Source organism: Numenius arquata, chromosome Z (genome assembly GCF_964106895.1).
Source record: "Numenius arquata chromosome Z, bNumArq3.hap1.1, whole genome shotgun sequence".
Taxonomy (NCBI): Eukaryota; Metazoa; Chordata; class Aves; order Charadriiformes; family Scolopacidae; genus Numenius; species Numenius arquata.
Genome location: NC_133616.1, coordinates 9083651 through 9103429, shown reverse-complemented (window position 1 = coordinate 9103429; position 19779 = coordinate 9083651). Strand labels below are relative to the sequence as shown.

General features: G+C 45.9%; 1 protein-coding gene across 49 annotated transcripts in view; it reads right to left on the bottom strand.

The window, feature by feature from the left end:
- Window positions 1–19779, bottom strand: part of CELF4 (CUGBP Elav-like family member 4) — a 681334-nt gene that overhangs the window by 84781 nt on the left and 576774 nt on the right. For 22 of the 49 annotated variants that reach the window (XM_074165676.1, XM_074165699.1, XM_074165675.1 and 19 more), the window contains exon 4: window positions 17832–17858. The exons of the other annotated variants lie outside the window; for them this stretch is intronic. In XM_074165676.1, coding sequence (XP_074021777.1) covers window positions 17832–17858 — 27 coding nt within the window. The remainder of the gene's footprint in view (window positions 1–17831; window positions 17859–19779) is intronic. 49 annotated transcript variants of the gene reach the window in all.

The window sequence follows — 19779 nt, the reverse complement described above, 5'->3', positions numbered from 1 at the left end:
TCTTCTCTAGGCTGAACAACCCCAACTCTCTCACCTTGTCCTCACAGGAGAGAAGTTCCATCCCTCTGATCATTTTTGTGGCCTCCTCTAGCCCTGTTCCAACAGGTCCATGTCTTTTCTGTGCTGAAGGCTCCAGAGCTGGAAGCAGCACTCCAGGTGGAGTCTCACCAGAGCAGAGCAGAGGGACAGAATCACCTCCCTCACCCTGCTGGCCACGCTTCATTTGATACAGCCCAGGATACGGTTGGCTTTCTGGGCTGTGGGTGCACACTGTTGGCTCATATCCAGCCTTTCATCCACCAGCACCCCCAAGTCCATGTAGTGGGATCAAGAATCTGCCAAAGTCCCAGGGGTGAAAAAGAGCTGTAAACCTGGGGTTTTTTTAGGACAATCATGGCCAAGGTATCCTCCTCAGGCCGAAGAAGGAAGGAGGAGCTATAGAGCAGAGAGGTGAGCCACAGGTGCCCTGAACATTAGGGAAGTTTGGGTTGAGCTCTGAACTCAAACTGCAAGCTCAAACTGGCTTCCTTCTCAACCCAGAGTGCCCCACCACTCCCCTCAACCCACGCTAATCAGGCGGATCAATAGGCTAAAAGCAGGGCATTTCCTGGGGCCTGGGGCTGCACACTCCTATTGCCATTTTCACAGCAGTCCTACAGCTCCGTGATGATGATTACAGCCCTTTCCACAGGGGAAGCGATTACGAATTCTGTTGTAGCTAATTGTAAATTAGCTAATTATCTTCTCCGTGGTACCTTGCTGCAAAACACATGAACCTTGTAAAATGGAGGTGTTTCAAAAATTAGGACAGGGAAAAAAAAAAACCAACAACAACAACCAAAACCCCAACCCACTCTGGAAACAGCAGAAAGCTACCGCTACCTAACTCTAAACAATAGCAACCAAACCCTCCCTCCATCTGCACGGGCTCATAATTCCCCTCTTTTCACTCCCCCTCCCCATATCAAACAACACCCACAAGGGGCTAATGCTGCTGCAGGCTTTAAAATGTTTGCTGAGTTCACCTGTTCCTTGCAGCTGGGTGTTGTGGGGCATCCCTAATCACATCTTAGCAGGAACGATTTCTTTGTGCTGATCTCTTCCCTTCCTCCCTCCCCGGTTTGGTTTTACTTAACAGATTCTTTATATCCCATACGTTAGCAGATATGATTGCACAGCTGCCGGTCTCTGACTGCCGGAGACAGAGGCTTTGAGACACCCGGGCTAGGGAGAATAACAGCTAATCTGAACAGCTGTGTGATGGGGACAAGCGCAAATGAATGTAAGCCCAGGTGTGGGAGCATAATTCTCCTGCACAGAGAAGGAAGCTTCATCCCACAGGTGCGTTACTCTCCACTGTTGCATGTGAAAAACTTAAGTTTGAAGGATTTCTCTTATTTAATTGCTTGGCTGCACTCTAGGCCTTGAATTGGACATGGATCCTGTATATGGAGTGAAAGAACAGCTGTGTGAGAGACAGTGTGAGAGAGTGTCTGACTCAATGTGCTGCCTCTGGCAATGCCCAATTGTGGATGTCTAGGAAAGTGTATAAGAACAGGGTAAGCAATTTTGTTAATCCCCCCAAATATTCTCCTAGACTCCAGGGCTCTGCAGTTTAAGGACATCTGGAGTCTGAAGAATTTTTTCATATGTAATAGATTTTGAAGTGTCTTTCTTAGATGTAATTGTTCAGTGGGCTTTTGAACCCATGTAAACTGCGAGCATCCACCACATCCTGCAGCAAGATGTTGTGCAGCTTAATCATGCATTGTGTTAGGAACCACTTCCTTTTGTTTATTTTGAACATGCCACAAACTAGTTTCAACTGACAGGTCCTAGATCTTGTTTTGGAAGAGAGTGAAAATCACTTCTGATCCAGTTATGGAAGAGTGGACCCGTGAGGATATGCAACAGCTTGGACAAAGCTCCTGTCTGTGCATTTCGGTCTAGTATTTGCGACTCCTGGGTCCCATCTCAAGCCGTGCTCTAGATATTGTGGAAGGCAAAATAACTTTTCTGTTAGCGTGATTTGTTATTCCTGGTACCAGAGAGATGGATGACCATGTAGTTACTGTTACTAAATACTTACAATACATCTCTGCCAAGGACAGCAGCCTCAGTGGAAATATGGGCTACATAAATTACCCAGTGGAAAAGGCAGCCTCAGTTTCCCCATCTGTAAAAAGAATAATTGGTGGTTGCACCATGTGAAATTGGGTATTACTGAGGTTCCTCGGTATTTGCCACAGGCCAGGAATACAGGGAGCTCTGGCAGTAACAATGAAAGGCACCTGGCAGGCTGGTGGTCAGGTCGATGGCTGAACACTGATGGTTTCTATCAGATTTTAGCAGATGGAGCTTCCCCAACTCCTTGTTCATGCAAGAGGAGTGCCTGGTGGGGTAAGTCAAGGCAGGGTTTAGTTCTGAATGGAGAGCCCTGCTTTTGAAAATGACACCAATTGTGGATTTTGGAGTTGTCTTACAGGGAGAGGTTTTCATGTCCTGGAGTGGTGTGATCACTAAAGACGGTGCCTGTGTCTAAAGAGAACACAGAGGTTGGCTGCTGTTGGCCCTGAGAGTGACTGGAAAAAAAATTAACAAGTTGCCAATTGATGAACTCAAAGTCTAGGATTATGTTTTTAAATTAAATGTGTCTGGGGCTATTCTCTACTTTCAGGGTCCCCATCCATACTACAGTCCTATCCTCCTGAGCAGAGAGCTGCTTGACAGGGAACTGGAAGAGGTCCTTGGTCTGCAGCAGCTGCTAAACCATGTCCAGAAATTGTTTGAGAGAGCAGGTAAACGAGCAGGATGGCTAAAGTGCAGAGCTAAGAGAAAAAATGGACAGAACCGGAAGAAGAAAGTTCAGACCAGGAGGATGAATGCTGTCTGGGCTTGGTTGGCCTGTGCTCCTGTGGCAACACCTGCTGTCTACATGCATTGAAGTGAAATCCAACCTTAAACCTACAAGCTCATCTGGACAGTTCAGATGAAAGCACACTCAAGCTTCCTCTGTGCAGCTGCAACGTAGATTACGGACAAAACTTGGGCAACAGGCCAAGCAAATCCTGCCATGAAGATGTAACCTAAACAATTCTTTTAATAGCAAAATCTTCTTGTACAGCTGAGAATATTATAACCCCAAGACAAATATCAGTAGTTCTGACTTGCTGAACAGTGCCGTCACAACTGTCCATTGCCAAGAGATGCTATTCCCTCTGCAGATCTTAAATGACAGGTTTTATGGTGTTTGATATTGAGCTGGGAAAACAACGCACAATGACCCACTTTGTTAGTATCCCTTGCTTAGGGAAGCTGGTGGTGAAAGCAGTCTAAAACCTGGTGTCATGCAAAGAGCAAAGACTCTGCCTGACTTCTGCCTGGCAGATCATAATTCTTCCAAGTTTATTCATTATCTGAAACACCCAACTGGAATATTTCTCTGAAAGATTCATGAGGCCATCGATGCTTTTTAGGAAAAGACACAGGAGTCAAAATCTGATCTTTCTAAATGCAGTATATAGCCCGAACACCCACTTTCTCTTCACTGTCCCTCCACAGTAGAAAGAATATCTGAATTCAAATCAGTCTTCCAATCATGAAAAAAATAAAAAATTGTGCCTCTTTCCCTAGATATTAACAGCCTGTGTTTACAGTTCCCGTTTCGTGGGAACACACCTGGAAATGTTCATGGCAGAAAAGCACTGGAGGAGACCCAGGATCAAAGTGAGGAGGCATACAGTTGCGTTCTAACTAAAATTTGCAGGATTTTCCATGCCTTTTTCGGCTTCTTCCTCCTGCACATCTGTGGACGTTTTCCTGGCCCAGCTTGATGGGTTTGCCAAAGGAGAAGGAGGTGAAGGAGAAGACTGTCTTGTACTATCAAATGACACCTCAAACGAACACTGAATTACATCACGCTTTTACACTCATCTTTCAGAGGCAGCTCAGATTTGAATACAACTCCTGCAGCCTTTGGTTCTGGGGAATTTAACACATCTTGATTCCTATGTGTAACATCCCCTTTTCACTCTGTGGCCACACCAGGCTGAGGCTGAGCCTGAAGGGCCATTTGGTTTTCACACTCATTCAGAGCAAAGCTTAGAAGCTTCTTGACAAACTCCGCAGGGTCAGTGGTGTCAAGGCTGGTATGCCAAGAAAATAAGTTTCAGTTCCTAAACTCATCTTACTGGTGACCTGTCAGAGCTTTGAAACCCTTTCCAGAAGCCTAGAGGCCAGGACATTAATCCGTGGTAGCACTCCAGCCTTGAGCATTGAGGACTGTTGGAACAGCAAAGACATAGGCAGGAAGGGGGGTGAGAAGGACATATTTTCTCTTGCAGGAGCTGTGACGACATTTCAGATCAAATTAAACTTCAGTTTTTAAAGACTTCAGTAGAGGTAATTGAAACACTTCCTCACAATTGCCTGAACCTAAGTGTTATCTCTCTTTTCCTCTGTATATCATCCCTTTTCCCCCAAGCCTGAGACAGCCCTGCACGGCCACAGCCTCCTTAATATTAAAGACGGTGATTAAATGGGATTCGCCAAAAGACAAAGGGCTGAAAACCTGCCAATTGTTAATCCCTCTTTCGCTGTGCTTAAAAATTCCATTTCCTTCATTTGAAGAAAGGGGGAGGAAGAAAAGAGAATTATACGCCTATGTCTAATTTAAATTCTGGCGTCGCGGGTCCTGTTCCCTTCTCCCTCTCTTGACGTCTGAATATATTCCTTTATTACCATTATTACAGCTTTCTGATTGCATTAAAATTCATCCACACGCTTCTCTCCACATTCCACTTTTCTTTTGCCAGTTTTTTTGCTAATTCCCTTTTTCTCTCCCCCTTTCCCTCCCCACTTTCGAATTATACAGAATGTCATTAAAGATCTCCACAAAATGCCTCAACTCCTTTCTCTCTTGCTTTTATAAACTTGCTGGCTTTCTTCCTCTCCATCCCCTCGTCTACAAACAAAGAAAATGAAGGAGAAGCAAAAGAATACAATAATAATAAAGGAATCCAAGCAGCATGTCTCATAGGTCTCAATAACACCTTTCCTACATCATAGAGCTCCGGGCCTAATGCTCACTTCAGTTATGAAGCTGTATTTCACACAGAAGTTCTGTGTATTATTTGTTTGACGCTTGTACCTGGAATCCACAGCTAAAATCAAAAGTGGAGTGTGCCAGGCTGTGTATGTAAGCGCGGAAAGAGACAGTCCTGCCTGTAACTATAAGCAGAAAAATAAGGAGGTTGGAAATAGAAATGTAATTTCACCCTGCTTTACAGAGCCAGAACTGAAATCCTGTAAGGATTTGCCTATGGATGTGAGCAGTGGAACTGGGCATGCAGTACATATGCCCAGTTGCAGGTGATTAGTTCAACGTCTGAACTTAAATGGGATCCACCCATTTAATCCTTCAGACATCCCACTGACTGCAGGGAGACCTTAAAAGTGAGGATTTTTTCCCCACAAGGCGAATCACTTAAAAAGATGGTGTATTTTTGCTTAAACCAGTCCCACTTTATCTAGGTGGAAGTCCCAGCCTGGGAATTTTATAGATAAAAATGAAGGCGAGAATTGGACTCCCTCCCTATATAGAATACCATCTGCCTTATAGGCATTTAAACTATAAAGTGGGGGCACGACACAGTGCCAGTGTGACGAGGCTGGGGTGAGTGTTCACCCCTAACCTGTCCTTGTGACTCTCCCAGCCCAGCTGGGAGGAAGAAGCTGCTGTTGTGAAACTTTCATTCATTTCCCCCACTTCTTTCCAGGGTGCCTAAGCAGGGGAGTTTTTTTGTGTGTGGGTTGTTTGTTTTTTTTTTTACTATTATTTTTGTTGCTGTCACCCTCAATTACACTGATATAATGAAATGACTGAAACTGGATGAAAAACGGAATTTTCTTTCTATGGGAAATACTGATGTCTCAAAAATGTGCTTCCACTTTGAATTGAAGAGGCCAAAGTTCTTGTGAAATGGAAATACTTCAGTTGTGAAGTGTTACAGGGTATTGTCTCAGAGGAATAAAAAGACTTTGTCTTAATAACCTCAAAACATAAAATATATAAAACAGATTGGCTGTGGTTTTCAGCCAGACAAAAGACAGTGTGTTTTCACACACTATGAATAAATGAAAGACGTTTCTGCCACAGGATGTTGCTGAACACAAAAGTCATAAATTAGCTCCAAAGAGAATGAGACAGATTAGTAGTGGTTGTGTCCACTCATTGCTATTAAGCCTGAAGATCCAGATGCAAAATCTATCTTGATCACTAAACCGCTGTCTCCTGGAAGCCGGAGGATATTAAGGGAAGGGTCAATTTTTATGAAAGCCTTGCTCTTACTCTTTCTGGGCCCTGCTGGAGCAGAGGATCCTGGAGTAGACAAACCTTTGGTCTAACACAAAACGGAAGCTCTTACGCTCTTAGTGGTTTAATACAATACAGACTTGAAACAAAATTAATCAAAGAGATCCTGTTAAAATGACAGGTTCGCACCTCCTGAAATGAGAACTCGATGCATTAATTTAAAAAAAAATGTCCCCTGGCAAAAATCTTATTGAAATGGACTTGTTCCAGGGGAATGCTTTGCCTTTTACAAAACTACACGTTCAGCTAGATAACTGTTCCTTTGAAATGCTTTGGCCAGCTCAACAAATAGCCCAGGAAATGAATGGGTCTGCTTCAGGATGCCGCCTGGCAGGATCTGGCTTGACTTATCCACACACTTATTTAGACCATTACTCTAAGGTGCGTATGCGAAGGAACATTATATTCCAGTGATGCTACACCGGTGCTTGAAATAAACATCGGGGATTCAGGGTTAGAGCTGAAGCTTATTGAAGTTAATGAAAAAGAGTGCCATGGAGCCTTGCAGGCTTCGGATCAGACCCTCAATTTGCTGAACTGCTGCTCGGTGTGTCCCTGCTGCTGCTGGGTACTGCAGATTCTACCCAACGCAGAATGGCGTATTACACCCGTGCCAGGGGAGGTCTGGTGAGGATGGAGCAGAAGGACAGCAGAGCCTGAACGATGGCGATCACACCTTTTGTGTGCGAGGGTTCGGGAGTCTGTATGTATTTCCCCAATTCCAATCTGTTTCCTTAGCCTCCTTTCACCAAGCTCTTGCAACAAGGAAAAGAAATCCAAAGCCCTGTGAAATCTCCAGTGCAGGCAAAACTCATCCTTCCTCTGGGTGAAGGTCTGTCCTGCAAGCCTGACCCCAGGTTCTAAAACATCAGTGCAGAGCAATGAGGGAATGCAGGAAAGCTGATGGAGTGGCCTGAAGTGCCAGGCAGCAGTGGCAGTGCATGATACCGAGGTCGCAATAAAATTTATAACAAACACACTCACAGACACAGAGGACCCTTCCTTTAGTGAAATCCGTAATCAGCACACACCTGGCTGGAAACAAGACCTGGCAAGAAGTTACCCATAAGTGTGGGATGCCCCGTGCCCTGGTCTGAAGAACACCCACCAGGCACTTTATCTGCCCGGATCTGGGCTCGTTCCAGGCTCAGGGGAGACCCGTCCCACCCAGCGCATTGAGCTGAAGGTCTCTCCTCTCACTGGGGAAAGTGAGACTCCTTTGATGTCACTTAGCATCCCCCTGCAAACGTTTTATTGAAGATTATTTCTTCCACCCCCCCTCCTCCCACCACCCTCCAACTCTCAACTCCAACTGGCTTTAAATGCCACTGTCATTTCCATCTGCTGACAGAGCTCTTTAACTGCTGCGCCGAATGGCATTCGCTAAAACCAACTAATAGAGGGAAATGAGGTTAACCTTTAAGAAAGGTGAAAATGAGCCGGGTGCTATGCCAGCAGTAACGAATAGTTCATAAACAGCCTCCTGCTGCAGAAGCAGTTTACTCCAGGCTCTGGCATCGCCTGTAGCTCCATTTGCAGGTGGGTTTGGGGGGTGAACTTGGCCAGGAGAAGGCACGGGACCTCTCTGCTCACGTGGCTTGGTCAGCCCTTACCTGACAGGTCTGTGGGGACAGTCCCATGACTCTGATCTCGGCTGCTGTTGTCTGAACTCACAGCAAACGGGCATTGGCTGTAGTGGACATGTATGACATACCGGTAGCTTGCACCAGTAGAGCTTTTCTCCACCATTTTCTTCCCTAGCATGCAGGGAGATGGGACTGCTCAGGGCCAAATCCTGCCTTGCCTGTCTGCTTGCTGAGTTCCTTCTTTGCACTAGTCTATTTAAATCTTTCACACCTCAGCCCAGCACTGCCTATGAATTCTTATTGACTGACTTACGGCTCTGCTTCTGTAAAAGTGGTGTTGCTGGGTGGCCCTGCACTCTCGGAACATTACTGTCCTTTTGTTTTCCTTCAAGCTTAATGAACTTGTCTCCTTGCTCATCCAAGAGTTAGATAAATTCTTGGCTTTAAACCACAACTTGATCCCGCATGTGCTATTCCCAAGCCCAAACCTGAGACCCTGTGCTATGCAGCTCATGAAGGGGAATGGCTGGGAAGGGCTGGAGACCAGAGACCGTGCACTTCCATAGAACAACTGCAAGAGGAGGGGCATCTCTTAGTCTACACAGAAGACTAACAGCAGGCAAGTCTTACAGGAAGGAACTCAATACCTTACCAGTCTGGGTACCAGAAGCAGGAGATGCAGCACAATGCCACGATGGGAACAAGACAAATATTTGTTAAGTAATTTTCTGTTGTCAGCGCTCTGCTTCATCTAATTTTAATTAGACCAGAGAGCCTGAAGGATGCATACTCTACCAACTATATTAGCAGCAGCTGGCAGTATAGGACTCGGTCTGTATGAAGTGGGGATATTGGTCTCCTGTTTTCAGTCAATTTTTTCCACTCGCTTTACATAGACACATCTCTGTTTTTACAGAAGTGGACTGAAGTTGGTTCTTTGTCTTACCATTGAACAGTGCTGACCATAGTATTGTGGGGTTTTTTTTGCCATGGTATATTATCCATGCCAAGAGTACTTGAAACAGAAAATTATACACCTGGCCCAAATGATCTGTAAGCGTAAATCTACAAAGCTTCCTGAAACAAGGACTTTAGTAGGTATAAATCAACAATACACACATACACCATGCAATGATAGAATTATTTCTCCCAGCAACAAAGCTATGGCCAGATCAGCAAATATAAAAAGCAGTTATCCCGTTCCTACCCAAGGTTAGTAGCTGTTGAAATTCATTCCCTGATTCAGGGTAAAATCTGAGTTTCAGAGAAGCGAATTTCCAGCTACTAGAGTTCAATGTCCACATGGGAAAAGATAACCCTCAGTAGGCTCTTTCCACCTCAGATTTCATCACCACTAATAATGCTTTTTGGCTAACAATGCTTTTTGGGGTATGTAGAGAAAAGCAGGGCTGCGCAAGCCAGATCTGAACCTGGCTCCGGTCCCTATTACTGCAACAGTACTGTAACTGTGCTAAGGGGAGTGATCTCTTCCCTTCATCAGTAGCCAGGACTCAGAGACACAGAGAGAGACAGAGAGCGAAGGTGCTGTTTTATAACAAGCCTTTTCTGAGCTTGAGAGCTCACTGCGCTATTATTTCCCCCTTTTTCCCTCATTTCAGGCTTTTTTGTGTTTCATGTTTGGCCCTCGGCAGGCTGAGAGACGTGCTGACAAGTTGTAACTCTCACTCGGCTCTGCGAGGGCTTTGTTCTCTGCGTGCGTGGCACAGACTCGCTTCCTCTTTCCAAATGTGACAGCGAGCGATAACATTGACACAGAGAGCCAGCGCGTGGTCTCGGCGCGCTCCCTATGCTAAAGACCCTCGCCAGTGATCTGCTGCATCACTCAGGGACCGAAGATGGCCATCGTGCGGGGAAAAAAAACCCCTAGTAGCGGTGACCTCTGCTTCGGCCCAAATCCCCCCTAACCCCAGGCTTGTAACAGACTCACAGGGCTCATCGTCAAAAAGGGATTTCCAGTGATCTGGTCTGTCCCCCTGTGTACTGGGGGTGCCCACAGAGCTGCCCCCAGGAGCCTCCCATCCCGTGGCCGAACTTGCCATGACTAAGCTGTTTCTGGGGCTGCCCCACAGCTATCCCCATCGGCTGTGTTTTGGCTAAAATGTGTGTCCTGGAGGGGGGTCAAGTTTTAGTACGAGGACACCAGTCAGAGCAACTGTCAGCATCGTAGTCTGCTTTGATGAGTATCCTCTTGTGACAAGAACCAGTCTTTGACTTCTCACTTTAATGTGTTTGGCATCTCGTTCAAATTAACAAAAGTCTCGGATAAAAGTTAGGCCTCTCCCCAGCTGATTAAAGTGCTTTTTAATACACAGGCTTTTTTACCAGGAAAGATACTGCCATAAAGACCCAAGTCTCTTGGAGCTCTCTCAGGCAAAGATGAACACGACCCTTTAAGACTGACACTTTGAGGCATCTGTTTCATTTACACAGGTCTTTTCAGAATCTTTTACAGTTTCTAAAAGGTGAACACCAGGGTAGGATCAGTTTGCCAGAGTACTCCCCCATCAACACTACCTACTAAAAAATCATCTTTGTCCTCCACTTTCCTTGTTTATACAGCAAGAGGTCCCATTAGATGGTTTTGCCCACCACCATGCTGGGAGTTAATGTTGACTTCCTCAGCCGTGCTAACCACTTTTCTAGGTCATTGCTTAGGTAGTTTTCTAGGTCGCTGTCTTATGAAATATAACCCCTCATTCTTTAGGCCTGGTTTTCAGCCTTATTCCTCCATGAGTCAGCTTAGATTTGGTTCTGCAGAAACACGCACATAACGCCTCAGCCAGCCAAAGCTCGTTCAGCGTGACCTACGTGACTCAGATGACTCTGTATCAGAGTCCTGTCCTTACAATTTTCCATTTTGTGTTATCCACAGATTTTATCAGCCAGGATATTTAATTTCACATCATTCATGACAAAGCTGACTAGCATCAGAGCTGGTACTGATCCGTGCAGAACCCTGCTACAAATACCCTCACTCTATCATGCTTTCTCTTTGACAACTGCATTTTGAGATTTGTCCATTACCCACTTCTTAATCCATTTAATGCCTGGCCTCTTGAACATCGTACTCAGCAGGAACTACAAGGAAGTTCCAGTTCTAGAGATCCAACCTTTGCAGCTCACGATAACTTCAACCGATAAGGAAAACTCAATCAGTCAGTTTCGCCAAGGGCAAGATAGGATCTCAAAGACACATAGCCCCTCTCCTCCCTTCCCTTGCCTCTGGCATTGTTCCTTATCATGGGCTTGCACAGCAGGCCTTCACCTCTGTTGCAGCACAGTTCTCTAACACTGGCATTTAAGGAAAATTGTGTTTTCCTAAGTATGGGCCATGTTCTCCAGATATTGTCACAAAAGCTGGGCATAGTCCTTAGTTATGTCTGCTCTATGCTCTTGGTTATTACAGCTTATTGCTAATGGCTGTTTCACTCGCAGGTTGTTTTTGCTACACAGGTGTAGACATTATCTTTGCAAATACAGTGACTCAAATACCACAAGAAGGACCCTATTCTTTTCCATCATGCCCTTGCCGTTATTATGTCTGCAGGACCCTAGGATGAAATAGCCTCTACAAGCTAGGCCCACAACATGCGGGAGCTTGAGAGACCAATAACTAAAGGAAAGCAAAGTCACAATTCTGAAGAGTGTTTCATGCAAGAGGAAACACAGGGCATTTTTTTTTTCCTTTCCCCACCTCATCTTTTTCCTGGGAGCAGAAGTAATTGTATTGAACACACTAAGTGATTTCCCTGCACAGTGAAGCAACGTAAGGCAGTAGGATTCCTATCATTCAACTACCCCGAGCATTTCTCTGAGCTAGAAACAAAGCCTAGGTCCCAGCTGGGATGACATTTATTTAGCATATGTAATGTTAACCAAAAGAAAGTCAAGGAACATGCACAAGGAACAAAGCCCTGCTTTGGCTCTTCCACTGTTTAACTATTGACTTGCCCTGACTTATTTTTGGCCTGTTCCAACCACTTTGTCCCAGACTGAGAAAGGGGTGATATGGTGGTCCCTGGTCTCACAGACAGCTACTGGCCTCATCTTACTTTCAGGTAGCAACATGCACCTTGTCTGAGTGGAAGCTAGGACCCAGAGAACAGAAATTTGAAGGATTTGGTGCAGGCTTTCCTGAATTTTAGCAAAAAGACTGAAAGTTTGCCCATCAGTAGTCCACTCATGAGTAAAATACAACAGATTGCCCCCTGCTCCTTAGGTAGTGGTCTTACATTCAAGAGAAGGCCTTTATCTCCCTGTTTCTGCTATTAAATGTGAGAATAGTTCTGAGTAGATCTCTTTGTTTCCACTTTTCCGTCTCTCCATCTGCAATCCAGGGGAATTTTGGCCTCGGCTCTTTTGAGATCCAATTCTGAAAGAACATGCTGTCACAGTAATAACAGCACAGCCATAACACTGCTCGAACATATTCATTCAAATATTGCCCACGTAGTAGTAGGTGGAGCTGTTAGCCGCAATTCAGGTTTGGGGAAACTGAGGCACAGTGAAGTTAAAGATGAACATAGCCTGGAATAGATTCTGGGAGTTGTGACCTTTTGCCTTGCAGTGCAACCCAGCAGAAATCACAGTCCTTTCCTCTGGGTCTGGACTTTTCTACGGTGCTTTCAGAGCCCTAGTCCATAATCTTGACTCCAGAGAGCTTTGCACAGGCCACTTCAATTATATTAAAGCACAAGATTTGGAGTTCAGTTCACTCAGAAAATGCGTGTGTATGTCTGTGTGTTTGCATATGGATGCGTGCAGCATGTGGGTGTGATTCCTTAAATACAAGGCGAAGTGCCTATCACAGAGAATAGACCTTAAAAGGGGTTTCTGAGCTGTAAGTGAGAAACCAAAGCTGGGAAGAAAAAAATAAAGCAAAAAGGCAATGTTCCCACCACCAGCAGCAACTCAAATTAAAAAGCAATTGTGTGTTTAAGAAAAAGAAAGCTTTGGAAATACAGGCATAAATGACATTTGTTGTGAAATACCTCCCCCACTGCTGTCCCTAAGAGATAAGGAAACTAGCTGTATGCTGGGAGAACTTTGGGTTGGATTGAGGCAACAGAAACATTTTCAGGTCAAGCTTCATTTGATGTTATGTTGAGTTCCCCCATTAACGGGCACTGGGCAATGGTGCCACTGCCATCACCCTCCAAAAACCTGTGTCCCCACAAGAGCTTAATGGGGATGCGGGCAGGCACCCATGGGCAGGCAGCCCTTTCATGCCTTCCCCTCCAGCAAACACCACCACCAAAATGCCACCCTAACCTCTGCTTTACATGAGGGCCTGGTATGTGACTGCATCTCCATCCTGAGAGCCTGACACTGCTTTCCAGGGAGCAAACCTGTGGGAGAGCTTGGGAAAGAGGAGAAACTGCTTCCCCTCAGGAAAGCATCTGTGACCCAGGATCCTGCCAGGACTCTCCACTGCTCTGGTTCACTTTACGGAGGATCAGGGAGCCACGCAGGCAGTGCTGCCAACATTTGGGGATCTGAGGTGGCTGAAAGACGTCGGTCAATGTTAATACAAGTGAGAGAGACCCAACTAATAGGTGCACCAGCAAGAGTGGTGAGTACCTAGCACTGGCAGTGGGAAACCAACTGGACTATTTAAAATTCCAGAGAGAGTGTGAGAGAGTACTTTTGCCTTCTCTTTGGTGGAGTTGAGGTCACTGCCTCATCTCCATTCCCATCACCCAGTGAGTCCTCAGAAATCTCTGCATGATGCCGGATGCATCCCAGCACGGAGCGCTGCCTCGGAGGTGCTGAAGGGCCGGCAGGATGAGGGCTGCTGCTGATTTACTTCCTCACTAGTGTTTGGGCGAGCGGCAAGGTAGGGAAGGGGGGATGATTGAAAGGAGTGGCGAGAGAAGAAGAAAGCGGGAAGAAAAGATAATAAGAAAGCCCCCACTGCCCTCTGCCATTGTGCTGTTCACTAGAAGGCTCCCTACAGAATTACGCTGTCGTCTTGCAGGAAAGCATGTAATAACTGAAAATACAGTGTCAAAAGGAATTTTTCAGGCTTTGACAGCTCATAAATTACAGTTCGTTGACTTCTTCCTGGGTCTAGATTTAAATTAATAGGCAGGCAGATATATATTTCTTTTGCTCCTTTCTCCTGAACAGTAGCAGTTGTGGAAGTGACGCAGTTTCTTGCATCTCCATCTCCCCCTTCCCTCCCTCCCTTATAAGCAGTCTTGCCCCAACGCAGATCAGCTCAACTCGGTCTCAAACCCCAGGGTGTGGCTGAACTGTCCTCTGGACACCACCTGTCTCCAGCACACCGGCAGTGAAAGCAAAGGCAAAGAAATTCACTATTCCTATAGCAAACGGTGTCTTTACAAAATCAAGCCCTTTCAGAGGTGATATTTGGCAGACAACGGTCATAGGCAAGTAAAGGTCAGAGATGCTCAGGTATGTCGGTGATGGCTGTGGCATTCGAAGTGAAAGCAAGTGAAAAGAATGCCTTCTAAATAAATCAAAATGAGATGAGATGGCCATCAATGAACAAATGTGCATTGCCCTTTCCATGAAACTGTAGGCGCTCACCTACTGTGAGAATAAAGGTGACTGTGTGAATGGATGGATGGATAGATGGGTAGACAGACACTTGCATGTAATGGCAAACAGACTAGACAGGAGATCATAGCTCCAGAAGGTAGTCATGTTCTTAAAGGGATTACACTCTGCCTGCCTGAAATCTCTTGCAGATACTTCCATTTGGATGCAACGTTAGCCTGCATGAAAAATCTGCCGGTCTCAGCTGAACAGCTACCAGCATTTTGCTGCTAGGAGAAATGATCCGAGAAGATGTGAAGTTTGCACAGCACTTGCAATGCTCTGGTGAGCAGGAATGCTCAGCGCTGCCCTGTCTGCACAGGTCTGGAGTTGTCTGGTGGTATGTCAAAGCACAGTAGATAGCTGGGGTGCTATAGAAGACCTGTTGTTCTTTTTTACAGTGATGCACTTACGAGTTTGGGGCAGGACAACCTGAGCTCTCTCTGGGCTGTTGCTCTGCAGTTACGAAGAGCTCAGCCTGCATCAGTGATGGCTGTGAAATTCCTAGGAGGATGTGGATTTGCAACATGTAGGTAGTAAAACACGTCAAGTGCTTTGGGGTCCTGAAGTCTGAAGAGGTCTCATATAAAAAGGGGTTATTAATAGTACTAATAGTTCCTGCTACAAGCTGTAGTCTGTAGCCACCTGAGAAGTGAGGGTCAATGTTGGGCTGTGTGCTCGGCAGCTCCTGTGAAACAGCAATCCAGGACACAATGGTTTTTGGGAGGGCGGCAATGACTCAGAGCTGGGACCTGAACATTTCTCTCCTTTGCTATAGTAACACAGCAAAAGGGAGTGAAAAGAGCAGAGCCAGAAGCAACATGGGTCCTGGCTGCCCTTACGGAGGTGTGTGAAGGGACAAGTGTGATAATCACACATTTGAATCATCAGAAAGTTCTTTGCGCTCTCACTACCGGCTGCGTTAGTGCTGGTGACAAAGGGGCAGCCACGTCCCTCTGAGAGTGCAGCTCCTTGTGAAGCGCGGTGGGCTGTGGGTTGAGTCACCTCTCGGCTCAGCAGACCCTGTGAGACGCTCTTGGCTGTGGGGCTGGGCGAGCACAGAAGGTGGAAAGGGGAATGGTATTGGGGAACGAGGGACTCTGGGGATCTTGCTCCAGCTGAGCACAAGAACGGCAGAAGAACCAGCAGCCCCAGGAGTTTGCCCTGCAGGGAAGCCTCCTGAGTGGAGATACAAGGATGCTTCTCATCGACCAGCCCTGGTAGGAAATGGCCAGCCACTGAGGTGTTCCAGAAGATGTCTGGGTGCTCCCTGTGTGGGCTCTGCTACAATGACTGCAAGGATGTGGGAGGGATGGACACCCAATTTCAGCTCACCCAGGAGGGAAATAACTGATTCAGTGCTTAAGGTTTCCCATTCTGCAGTTACCTAAGCCCTGAGTTGGACTGTTTAGAGGGAGGTGCTGTTTGGGTATGCTGGAGTCTTGAATGGGGAAAGTATCAGGGCTTGGTGCTTAAATCTATTAGCGGTGACTCATTTAATGAAAACCTGCTCTGAGGAAGACACTTACTTGCAATGCATCATTCGAAGGAGTACTGAGTCTCCCAGCAATGGTGATCCCATCTTAGGGGGGTGGCCGGCGGGGGGGTGGTGAGTGTTGTCATTTGCATTTTAGATGACAATTTGTGCAGGATGGATAACCATCAGCCTCACTTACAGCCTCACACATACCTGTATTAGCACACTTTATACTGGAGTTACTATAAAAACAGTGTAAATGAGTTCCAAATAAGTAAATTAATTCTTCAGCAGAGTTTTACAAACCTGCTGAAGGCCCTTTTCCATGGCTTTTAGATGACCACAGACCACAGCAGTGGAAAACTGCTTTCAGCTAATAGAAACTGCCAGAAAGACTGCACTGGTATCCAGCCTATGTCCTTTTGTCTTGATTTCAGCTCACAAATATTTCCCATCAGCTTTCGCTCCTGGCCCCTCACTGGGACTATCTCATCTGTTATGCCCCTACAGCCCTCTGCGCCTTAGTCTGATGAATGCTTACTGCAATCCCCAGCTTTATGATTTGCAAAACAGCATTTTGCAGAGGACGCAAAGGCAGAAGTGACAGAGAAATAAGGCAACCTTTCAATCCATTTATCAAAGTCCTTGAAGTTCCCATTTCAAGGAAACAATCAGAAACAGGGACCATAAAAATTGAATATGAAATCCAGGGCATTTTAAATAAATGGAAAGGTTAACAACAAAGCTGACTCCCCTTGATGATAATAAGAAAAAATCAGTCCTGAGACCTGTTGATCCTGGATGGATCTTGTTTATTAGGAAGAGCCAATTGAACGAACTGGTAGAAGAAAAGCACAGAAATATAATGTTTATTCATTTCCTGTTTCTGTTTTCTTAATTGAATGTTTTGCTTTGCAAAGTGGAAAAAAATGGGTCTAATATTATGCTGTAGCCAAGCGAGACCCATTTAATCACACTCAATGGGTCAGAGTCTACATTAAGCCATGCACTGTTGAGCTGCACCTGTATTCCCCTGGCAAAGGCTTCATTAGCTGGCAAAGCTCATCCTGACGTTTCTGAAGACCGAGCGGCATGTACGAACCACCCAACTCTCACTTGGAAATGGCAATAGTTAAAGCAAAAACTAGGCAGGAACCTCACAACTAGACTTATGAGCTAAGAAGTCACAGCTGCTAATTTACTGCTGCCCATTAGACTGTCTCCTGGCTAAAGAGAAGTTGTTTTTATGATAGTTGTCTGGCATAATTATTTTTAGACATAGAAACATTTAAATAATGAAGCTCAGAAGGCGTGATTTTTGAGCTGAGATATCATCTACTTAGGTGCTTGCAGCACATGTGTCATGGTGATGTCTCAGCTTCAGGCTCAATGAACCAGCAAGACCTTTAAAACGTCATATGCTCCCATTTCTGTGAAATCTGTGAGGTTTCCTGCATTTCCTTCTAGAAAGTTTGATGTAGTCCCTTCTAAGGAAAGTGGTACTGGACAACAGGACCATAAGGTCCCATCTTGTGCTCATTAGATGTTACAACTCCATGCTAAAATGAGGCGTGGATGGAGCAAGCCCACAGCTCTTCCGGAAAGGGAACTCCTCTTCCTGCCAAGGACCTCTCTTTTGAGGTCACAAAGGCCGTTCTCAGTTCTCTGAACACAAGTGTGCACAACAACAACCAGAGTGTCACAACTGACCACGTTCGCCTGTGATGGCCTCAGCCAAGCAGCTGAAAAGTGAAAGAGTGAAGCACGAGTTCCTTTTTCCCCTGTGGTTTCAGGTCTTCTGGGTCAGGCCCACGGGAGGCTGGGGGGTAGATGACACTGCCTGTCCTGTGACTAAGCAGAGGACTGCAACGCCCAGTGTGCTCAGTCTGATGCCTTTCACCATCATGAAATGTACTAATTGGGGTTTTGTGTGTGTATTTTTTTATTTAATGGTCCTCTAGGACACTGAACCTGCATGATGATCAGAGGCTGATGAGTTAAGGATATGGGGAATTAGGCTCAGCTGGGCATCTCTGCCAAGGGCTACAATAGCTTATTATAGTCTGTACAGTATTTCCAGCAAAATGCTTTGAAATCATAGCGCACCTTCTGTGTGAGGGACAGGGAACTCTTTACCATCAAGGAGGCAATGTGGAAAAGAAAGCAGGAAGCTTTTAACCCCTGTCAGTCATCTGTCTGCTTCTCAAACCAAGGCCCAGAAAATCTCCCCCTCTAGCTGATGGGATGCCTTTGCCATGACATAGTCCTGACAGCTCCTCACTCCCCCAGCATCGAAGCACTCGATGGCATGCTTTGTGTGTGTGTGTGTGTGTGTGTGTGCAGTTCAAGCAAAATCTGGCACCACCTACTCAGCATCCCTTTGATAACCAAATAAAAATAGCCAGCAACACTCTGTCCCCACCCCCACCCCCCTCCAACTTGTATTAAGGTCCTACCAACCCCCTACTTCCCCACCCTGCATTGCAGAACACGTTATCTGCCTTGGTGTGCGGTGCAAAGGAGTTTTCTCTGCTAGATTTTGCTCCTCAAGGACTAGCTGTTTCTGAGACATGGGAAGAGACAAAATATCTATCACACAGGATGAAAGCCAACATCTAATTCAGGAAAACTGGCAAGGAACTGGTTTGGTGTAAGGCTATCTTAAAACTCCCTTCTGCTGCTTCTAGAGCAACAGGAGCTTCTGAAAAGCTTGATTGAAAACAGGCTACCAGATTTAAAGTCCTGTCTTCTTTATCCAGTATCGCTTTAAGTATTTCACATAATGTGCCCACCTTCATTTCTCCTCTGAGATGTTTCTGCAAAATAACTAAGCAGGCATGATCTGAAAAGGGGTCTGGTTCCTTTGGAGATGATGACTCCAGGGTTCTGGCCCAGCAAAGGACAAGGCAGCAGTGTCTGCATGCTGGGGGAACCTGAAGCCACCAACCTGTGCACGTCATCTGGCACCAGGTGCAAACAAATACAGAGTTTAGTGAGGTGTGATTAAAGCAGGAAAAGGAGTACTGGATAGAAAGAAAGCAAAAGAGAGAGAGAAAAAAAAAAAAGAAAAGAATGAATGTGATGGGGGAGAGCTTGCAGCAGTCAGTCCTGCATTTCTCTTTTAATACAGTGACAAGTGTCATGGAGATGTCTGTGCCTAATAAAGTGGACATATAGAGGCAGGTCAGAGAACAACCTGTTCTTTAATCCCCTTTCTGGTCTGCTGGTCCACTGATTCAGGGTCAGGCTCTGCGCAGGGTGAGGGCAAGTCCTAGGCAAGAGCAGGAACTCCTGGGTCTCCACATATATTTAGTATTCTCTTGGCTGTGCAGAATAGGTGATATCTTCTAGCAAACTAGAAAACCTCTCTTCTTTGAAGAAAGTAAAGAATAGGCAGGGTGTTTTGAAACATACTGATTTTCTGTGTTTTTCCTCAACTTCGTCAGTCACCCCCACTGCCTCCTGGGGTCGCTGGGGAGTTGGAATCTGCAGAGAAGACAGGCCTTTTGAGGGGGCCTTGAAGAGCACAGAGGGAGCAGCTGTGCAGCAGGGTCCAAGCACATGTTGTTATAACCCCACAGCCAGGCTGAGAAACGCTCCAGTGCTGTGAGTGGGAGGGTGTTCTCAGGATGTTTGATGGGAATGAATTCAGGTGAGTTGCTCCTGTGACTCTTGTACTGTATGGTCTCTCCACATGCAGAGATGGGTTCCTGATATCTTGTGGAGGCACTGGAAGGGCTTCTGTGCATTGCAGCACCCTT